The following is a 9,846-nucleotide window of genomic DNA, read 5'->3' as shown; positions in this document are numbered from 1 at the left end:
TAACTTTGTTTTAATTTATTTGTTGATCAAAATAAGGACCTTTTGACGTTTAAGAATAAAACACATAATAAAATAATGAATCACAGTTTAATGTACAATAACATTTGTTGAACAAGCACAAATTAGTTTTTAATATTTAGTTTTAGAGAGTATCGGACTTTACACGAAACACATAATATCTAGAATAAAGATATGAAGTCATTTGATGATGGCAGGAAGAAATTCATACTGATATCAAGCAATGCCCACTAAGTAAATGAATACAGCCTCAATGGCACACAAAAATATATGTATTTGTTCGTATTTACAATTTAAGCAAAGATTTCGTTAACATACTAAGTCCCAGTTGTACCATTCAACTATAACGATAACCAAACCATAACCAGCCGTATACTTGCCGCCTATTGGTCAATTCGGCGATTTGACTACTTCAAATGGTTTGGTTATCGTTATAGTTAATAGGTGCAACTCACCGTAAGATATCAAGTATTCGAATTAGATTACATTATTTTATTTATAGCAAAATAATGTACATATTTGGAAATTTATACACATCGGTATGGACTCCCTAGAAGATTATTCATATACTTCGTTTTGACTTCAATTGTCGGAGGAAAAATCTACTCATTTAATTTTATTTTCATATTTTACATTTTAAGTGGCATGAAATCAAGGCTGATCTAAGATTAACAGTGATCCAAAGAAAAGAAGAAGAATATAAGAATCACCTAGAACAAAATGAAAGTTGAGATTTCATAAATAATAATAGTAGGTACTTAATATATAATTTAAATAATACATAATCTAAATAATATGGTTTCCTATCACTCGCCAGATTTGCTTATAACATGTTTGGTAAGTGCTTTCACAAAAGCGCTTTTGGTACTTCAAATTCCCGAATTTTCAAATGACTCTTAATTTTAAGTTGTTGAACGAAAAAAGGATTTAAATAACAACTTAAGATTAAGAGTAACATTTGTGTATTCGATCCATAACCTTAGAATACATCAGACCTCATTTATTTATCATTATACTAACCACATAATATTATGTTATTCCTAATATTTTTTTTCCAAATTTAAACGTGCTGTAAGTTTTTTTTCACCAAACAATAACGTATTTCTTCTATATCTAGTGAATAACTTTTAGAAAAATGTCAGGATTTCTTTGAACGAATATAACCACAAACCAAGATTAACACCGTAACACGAAAACGCCGAGAAAAAGTAAACAATAAGAATTCCCATTTTCCCCATTTCATGGTATGATCACAACACACCAGAAATTATAACTGTACAGAATTTGGCTATCACATCAAATTCGTACATACTTAGGTATAAATAATATACATTTTCATTCAAAACAGATACAAAAATTCAGAATGGAACACTAAAACTGAATTTATTACAACATAGAATGGAAGTCAACTAAGGAAGAGGATTGTAGATAGAATTTACGTATATCTTTATATGTACATCTGAGGTCGAAGTAAACAGACGTTATTTAGCTCTACATAAGGTATAAATATTTCTGCCTGTCTTACTGATGCATCTAACCACATTACCAAAAATATATGTTAGTAAACTGTGTGTTTGGAAATTTCTTAACCTCAGTTTACCATCGAAATGTATACAGAACCTGCTTCAGCCAGCCGTTTCACCCGCATCCCTTGGGGTTACTCCTCCGCGCAATCGGATAAAATTTTGTCTATATCCTTCCTCGACAAATGGGCTTTCAGACAATGAAAAATCTGCACTTCCAAGCAAGCAAACTCCTTAGCTTTATAAATATAGGATAGATATTCTATGTATGTGAGAAAAACTTAAAAATACGGAAGTGAACAATATACGGAAAAATGGAAGATGTATAATACTATACACAGTTTAACTTCGATGATTGTATTTCAATATCTTTTGCAGTCATGTTATATTCCGACTGGAGTAACGAAATGTCAAATAATTTACATTTATGTTCCAAATAAAAATATCTCACTACTGAAAAGTCGTCCTTCTAACCAGCAGAATAGGATATCAATATTTTGGTATTTAAAAAAGAATAAATAAATCATAAGTCTATATTGTTCGATAAGCGATTACCCAATTATCTTGTTATTGAGCAATATTTAAGAGACGCGGAAGCCCAAAGTTTCTCCAATTTAATTATTAATACAACCAACAATTTTTCTCATCACTTATAGAACTGATATTTCTTATATAGAACTTACTATTATTACAAAAAAAAAAAATACTCGAATCGGAATATAACAGTAACAGTAAAACTAACTAACAGATGTAACAAATGGACTACTATTTCACTTATTTTAAATGAGATTTTTACTCGTTATATTGAGTTGAACACAAGAAAATTTTGAATAACTTTTTATACAAGATAAAAACAAACATCTTTGGCAGTCGTAAAAAAACATGTGTGAAAGCCTGAAAACCTTATACCCAGTCTTACTAAGGCACTTGTCTCACCGGCAACGATTAACGAGCAACGAGTAGAGCTAGAACTAGAAACGAGTTAGCGAGACGCGGGGAGCGAGTGCGTAGTTCCGATATTTGTGTAGCTCGGCTATAAGCGAGTGCGCGAGTGAGGCGGGCGATTACTCGCATCACTCGCTCGCTAGATACGCACTGTAGAGAAATGACCACTGGTTGCTCACTCGGCGTGAGTTCTAATCGCTTGGCGAGTGTCGCCGAGCGAGTGTTATCTTTCATAGCTTTTGTCGCTCAGCGACAAACTAGTGAAGCGAGTGCTCGCCGGCAGTGTGAACAGTCAGCGATCAACTATTTGTATATGCATCTCTTTTGTTCACTTGGAAAGTATATCTATTGTACGTTTCTTGAGCGAGGAAATAGCCGATAGTTAGTCGTTTTCTCGTCGTTGGTGGGACAACTGCCTAAGGGGCCTCCAGGTAAAAGTCAGCTCCTTGTAAATCATTGGTACTCAGCTGCATCCGGCAAGACTGGAAACCGACCCCAACACAGTTGATAAAAGATTAGGCAGATGATGATTTTGTATGAGACATTTTCAAGTGAACGGCGGTATTATTGCAGGAAGAAACAGTTATTTTCCTACCGCCAAAATATCGCTTTATAATTAATCACAAAACATGACACAACCATAGAAAATTATGTCCATTATTTAAGGGATAATAAAATTTATAATGCCGGTTTCTGAGTTCCTTTAACCGCCTAACAATTCACCAAACTAAAGTTACCTATTTTTTTGTATGTGTATTATTTTTCGTGCTTTTTATACTGAATATATTATATAAAGTAATATAGTATTCCGTTTGTCTGTCCGTGTAAGTCCGCGCGTTACCGGGGGCGAGTGGAGGAGGTTCATCATCATGTCGGGTCCAGGTTCGTGCTTAAAGTCTTCAACTGCTCCAGTCCCGATAGAAGCTCTCTGGAATGGAATAAATTAAAGTTTATAAGAAAATAATAACAGTATGTACAATGTACATAATCATCATCGGTTGTCATTGAACATCCTTGGCAGTCGTTAGGTAGTCAGAAGCCATTAAGTCTGACGGCAGGCAGTTTAACCAGGTGTATTGAGTTGCCCGGGACGCAAGAAAGCGTCTGTTGGCGCCTGCTGCACGTGAGGCAAGGCCGAGCGTTGTGCAGTGACTGCAGTGCTCATTTTGCAAATTGCCTTTATTTATTTTTAAAAAATATTGCTCTCACTCCTTATTCTCATTATTGACTAATTTCTATCCATACAGAGAGCTCGAACAGAGCTGCTAGTCGGGTGGTGTTAAAGGGTGGTATAGGTATATGTACCTGAGCGAGGACTCAGCGACGACGGTGGCGCGGCGCAGCCCCGCCGCCGCCGCGCCCTGCACGCCGCGCAGCGAGCGGACCTGCTCCTGCGACGCTGATAACTCCTCCTAAACATATACACACAAATAAATAAACAAAACGACAACACATTACGGTTATTACCACAAATAATGTTTAAATTACAAAAAAAAAGATTTAAAACATACATCTGTAAATTAGAAATCAATTAGGACAAAACCAGGATTGCATTTCTCACCTTTAATTTTTTAATTTGATTTTTCAATCTAGCTATCGTTGATTCTGCTTCCGCCGCTCGGGTCTGTAAAATTTTTAAAAAATCATTAATTTTCTTTTGATGAAGTTTGGAGTTACTACGAAAAATGCTAGTTACTTATTATGTTCTGGAATATATTTTGTGCAATATAAAGTCGACATGTGGTTTTGTAAGTTCATTAACCACCATGATGATTATGATGATAACCAGCTAGTATCGTACAACTAACCTTAGCATCAGCCAAGCTGTTCTCGACCCTATCAGCGGCCACGTCCATCTGCCCCGCGAACTCACGGTCGCTCCTCCGCGCGGACGACACCGCCGCGCGTGCAGCCGACAGGTCCGCGCGGAGCGCCGCGGCTGCCGCGCGCGATGTTGTTAGTTCCTCCTCTAGACGGGACCGGCGGGAACGCTCCGTGAATAACTCACATCTGAAGGGTGTAAAAGTTGCGTTTTTAGTGTCTTTGACTCTTTTCGAAGTCGGTTAAAACGGAATAATGAAAGATTAGCGGAGATGACATAATGCAGATAGGTCCGGAGCCTTCTTCTAGGTCAAATACATACGGAGGACATGACGAAAACAATCATTTACGAGGGAACTAACGAGACGTTCAGACTAACAAATCGGTCTGAAATAAACACGCAAATAAATAAGATTTTTGAGAACTTTGAGGAAAATCTAGGTTTTTAAGGAACTTATAATTTTCATCAATGTTTTGTTATCACCTACTACCGCTAAAACACTAAAGGGTCTTTGACTTGCACAATACATTCACCTGCAATTTCCTTACACTTACACTTTACACAGGTGTGCAAATAAAACAAGGAAAATTAACAATCTCAGCACGACGGGAAATGACGAGTCCATGACAGGAATCATTGAACACATGCATGGAATTATTAATTCGGTGTGGACGACTGTATTCGAGGTGCAATTTATTTCCTAACTCTATGTGTGTGTAGTGGTAAAGTTTTTGAGGTGAAATATGCCAATAGAAAATCACGCTACTTCTGAATGTCAAAGGTTTTAGGTGTCCACTAATCCACCGAGAACAAACCCTTCCATCTTTGAGAAGAGACCTTAGCTCAGCAATAGATAAAGTCACAGTTCTTAATAGTTACTAATAAAGCTAGTAATACAGCGAGAAATGATGATAATGAGAATCCCAAAGGAACAAACAGAGTGGAATCTACAACTATTTCAAATCAAACCCCCTTCCGGTATTGGGAAGCAGTTTCCTTAACCCACAGGTTAAACCGCGTGCGGAATATAGTACCAATACATATAATATTAGCGCTAAATGCAATCTCGTGAATTTGTTTGAAGTATTAGAAATCCGTTGCACGTATTAAACAACAGTTACGTACCATTAAAAGCTTTCTAATGAAGCTAATAAAACTGATAAAATTAATTAGAAATATCGTAACGCAATGCCAATTCACCGCAATAAATACAGTTATTCTTATTCGAAACTAAGTATACTTTTTATATATTTATACTTACGAGTTTTTTGCAATTTTTCAATGCTAATATAATAAAGAGGAGGCATTTTTGTACTTGTAAGGCTTTGAAACTACTGAATGGATTTAAAAAATTGCACAAGCACAGTGCACAAGCATTTCACTCGGACACAGGTGCATTCACTATTCCTTCGCTCTCAAAGCCCGATGGGCCGGCAATCCGATACCACCAGAGAGATCATAGAAAATACGAGTATGCAGGCTGAATTACAATAGTTTAGTGACTTACCTGGTGCGTTCCAACTCGGCGAGTATCTGCTGCATCTGCTCGTCTTGGTGCTCGGGCTCCGGCGACGTGCGACCCGGGTGCACCGGCAGGAAGTCCGGCAGACACATCGACTCCGCCCCTGGAAGGTGCAGTACTTGACTTAGATTTTACAGCTACATATTATGTATATTGTAACAGGGTCCTTATTATACTTCTTGTATAAGTGTTACCTAGCATGCCTACCTACACTAATAATAATAACTCGCGACCTGCTCCGGCTTCGCACGGGGTAACAGTATTTCCCCACTATTTATTGTATGTCACTATATACATAAAAACTTTCCTCTTTAATCACTCTATCTATTGAAAAAAACCGCATCAAAATCCGTTGCGTAGTTTTGAAGATTTTAGCGAACAAAGGGACATAGGGACAGAAAAAGCGACTTTGTTTTATACTATGTAGTGATATTGTCTTCTAAGACCGTTTTCGGCTCCGGAAACCGTTTTCATATCATTTTTCTTTCGTGTGCTTCTCATACATTAAGTTTTCTGAGACCTTTTAAATATTTGAGAACATCTGTTTTCAGTTACCACAGACATACCTATAGTATATAAAAGTAGGGGAGTTGTAATAGTTAATTGAAACTTAACGATGCGTCTATCCTGTGTCAGTCTAGTATGACGTCACTGTATGTTTGTCGAGTTTCAGCCGAGTCCCCTATTGTGGGCAATGAAATCGATACCATATGTTAGAGTAAAACTTTTTTCGTAGAACAAGTCGATAAAATAACCAAATTGACATTAAATGTGTGTATAAAGTCGAACCCCAATATCCTGGGCAACAGGTTACCTTAAAGTATAGTAACAAAACTTTCTAGTTTCTAACTAGGACCCAAAAATACTGAGGAACTAGTATCCATCCATATCACCAACACGCATGCCCAACAAAATGAGTATATCTATGTATACTAATATTACAAAGATAAAAACTTTGTAATGGATGAGCTCAAAAACTACTGAACCAATTTAAAAAATTCTGTCACCATTAAAAAGCTATATTATCTGCGAGACATAGGCTTTATTTTAGCCCGGTACGGGCAGTAGTTCCAACGGGAAGCGGGTGAAACCGCGGGAAAACGGCTAGTGGGTAACGTAATTAGAGTATGGGTGGGCAAATCCCCTGAGGGAAACCTTTGAGTATGATATGATCCAGTGAAGACAGTTTACGGCTGTGACGACGACCCATTCACAGATCACGACCACGCAAAGCGCAACCTTTGATCAATGGACCCGTTCAGCTGTCACTTAGCCACAAGCCTTTCAAGGTGCATATTATACGTCACATATATTATATCACGCTTTGATTAGCAAAATACAATCTGAATTCACGTGACAATATTACAAAGCTACTAGCTATGGAAATTTATTGGTGAGTATCGAACAAATAAGAACCAAGTTCTACACACACGAACAAACAATTAATGAATATAGATTCACAGCATAATGTGTTAATTGTTCTAATTCATTATGTTCGTAATTAACACGGTTTAAAGACGTTTTTGACCCATAAATCGATCCTACAGCTTATCACGTGATAACTTTTTTTCTATTTTCTTTTATGATCTTTGGACTTTTCATGATCAGTTCTAGAATTTCATACTCATCAATTTTCCAAAAATGATAAGGTACCTAGTTCCAGATTCCAACAGCGGATTTGCCCTATGTAATATGGGATTAAACATAGTAAAATAATTTAACTCTCTCTTAAAAGACACTGTACTCTTAAAAGGTCCTCATGGGATGACCACATAACATTTTGCTTAACTCTGGGTTCAAACTCAGGCTTGCTCAAAAGCCACCCTTGCAATCACTACACCAAAAAGGCAGTATAGCCGCTCATTCAGTGACTATTATATTGTGAAGGTTCTTAGAACAAATTATAAATTCATTGTGAATAATAAGGACTAATAAATTATAGCTGTATGACATACATACTAATTGTAGTGTTATTATAATGAATGTTGTTTGTCACTTAACTAACAAAGAAAGTTAGTAATTTAACCATCAGTTATGAACTAAACCTATTTATATAATTTATTCTCCATTCTAACATACATTTATAAATTCCATATGTCTATAGAATTAGTTTGTATGTGTGAATCAAGTTATAATCATTTCTGGCATGAGAATATTCTGCATGACATACCAACACTACAAAACAAATGATTGCAACACAACTCAATCACCAATATTACATTTATACTTCCACCTGCATACTTGATACTAATTCAATTATCATCAACTGCAATAGTATGCAATTACCTACACTAATGTTTATGCATAGAGATATCTATAGACTAATCCAGGCTTATTGTAGAGATTATTAAACTCACCAGCGTTTGGAGGGAGATCCAACGGAAATGTGTTTCTAGGAGACACATTCCTCCTGTCCACAGGGTTCACAGATTCAGTCAGATCCAGGCTCAAGTGTGGCGGCAGGTCCAAGGGCACAGGCCCTGCAGCCTCCGCACCGGCTGGTAGGTCCAGTGGCATCCCACTGCCAGCCTGACCTGCCTCATTCGAGGTAGACGCAGCTCCCATATATTCTTCATAATTATAACCCCTACCACCATAATTGCTATTATTCCGCCTACCCAAGGACGAAGAAGATCCTGCATTGAAACTAGTATTAAACGTAAAGTCCGGTAAGTTATCCAAATCAACTGATATTGGCCCGTTAAAGTTCAAATATGCTTGCTCCACTAATATGTGGTCTTGCACAAAATCCGGCAATGACGGCATCCCTAGAGGCTCCGAAGCCAGGTTTGGTCTGTGATAGAAGGGCACGTCATTATTGTCCGTGTAAAAGTTATGCTTAGAATCAGAGTTATCCACTACACTAAAAGGTATTTCTACGGAACTACTTGAGGATGTGTTGTCACTTATGCGATGGCTGCTGCCGTCGCTAGGCTTGTCTTTGGCTTGGGAGTCGGTCGCGCGGGGCTTGTCCCGCCGCGGGTCCGCGTGGACGTCTATCTTGGTCGGCGAGTGCTGTACGGTGTTCGCGTACACTTTCGGACGGGCGCCAGTGTTTTCGTACGTCGAGTTACCCGGCAATGAGAGATCCCGCTTCAGGAAATGCCGAAACGAAAACGGGTTCTCATCCTTCCGCGTCGCCCCTGTAGACTCTGCAAGAAAAACGAACAGTCGATGAGGAATGCCTTTATATTTAGGACAAAAAACAACTTCGTAAACTCACTGGAAGAAGAACTTTTCGCCTCCGTAAGCGTCGCGTCACCATTTTCATTACTATTGTACTTTGCTTCTTCGATACCTAAGTCTGGTTTAGCTGCATTTTGTTCGTTTTCCTGCAAAGGTTCTTCGTTATTCGTATTTTGAGGTGACTTCTTATTCGAAACACCATCCTCGTCCTCCGCCATGATAATGAAAAATGACAGTTAGTCTGTGCGATCAGAAACCACGCTGTTTTAATATATTTCGTTCAGAAATTCGCTTTTAAGTTATGGCAAGCATGACTCAAAGGCTCTCAAAAGGCGAAAGTTCAATGAAAAAATGTTTTCAATGATTTTTATAGTTATTTGTTTATTTTATTGAATGCATCGAAACATGTATGTGAGATTTCTCAATTTTTCAAATAACACGATTAAAATTATTGTACAAGTTGAATATCATAAAAAAGTATAAAAATTACTATTCCATCAGCTAATAAATATGGGTAAAATAACCAATATACAGCTCATGTGTAGATTTACTAAAAGCCTCGGCTTATCACTTTTCACGTCGGGCCACAGGAGAGCTTCAGATCAGATACTTACCCAATAGCTATCGTATTGCTGAACATTGGCTTGAATACTAATTCTCGGAATGCTAATTTGGCGAAGGAACTGTCCCCAGTACATGTACCTACTTCTACCTAAGGACCTGAGTAAGGTGTAAGTCGTTGACTGCACAGCGACTGTTACAGAGCAGTAATTCAAGAGCCCTATTTTTAAGAGCATTTTTGTAGTTATTACTTATTTTATCCACTTATT

General features: G+C 37.6%; 1 protein-coding gene across 1 annotated transcript; it reads right to left on the bottom strand.

The window, feature by feature from the left end:
- Positions 1-68: 68 nt before the first annotated feature.
- LOC110375499 (uncharacterized) lies at positions 69-9,263 on the bottom strand. The gene is made up of 7 exons (XM_064037022.1): positions 9,054-9,263; positions 8,188-8,982; positions 5,816-5,933; positions 4,295-4,496; positions 4,048-4,110; positions 3,792-3,898; positions 69-3,414 (listed from the first exon to the last, which is right to left on the bottom strand). The coding sequence occupies exons 1-7, from the start codon at positions 9,232-9,234 to the stop codon at positions 3,354-3,356; spliced, it is 1,527 nt and encodes a 508-aa protein (XP_063893092.1). The 5' UTR covers positions 9,235-9,263; the 3' UTR covers positions 69-3,353.
- Between the last annotated feature and the right edge of the window lie 583 nt (positions 9,264-9,846).

Source organism: Helicoverpa armigera, chromosome 11, assembly GCF_030705265.1.
Source record: "Helicoverpa armigera isolate CAAS_96S chromosome 11, ASM3070526v1, whole genome shotgun sequence".
Lineage (NCBI taxonomy): Eukaryota > Metazoa > Arthropoda > Insecta > Lepidoptera > Noctuidae > Helicoverpa > Helicoverpa armigera.
The sequence above is the reverse complement of the archived record's forward strand: the minus strand, read 5'-3'. Positions and strand labels throughout refer to the sequence as shown.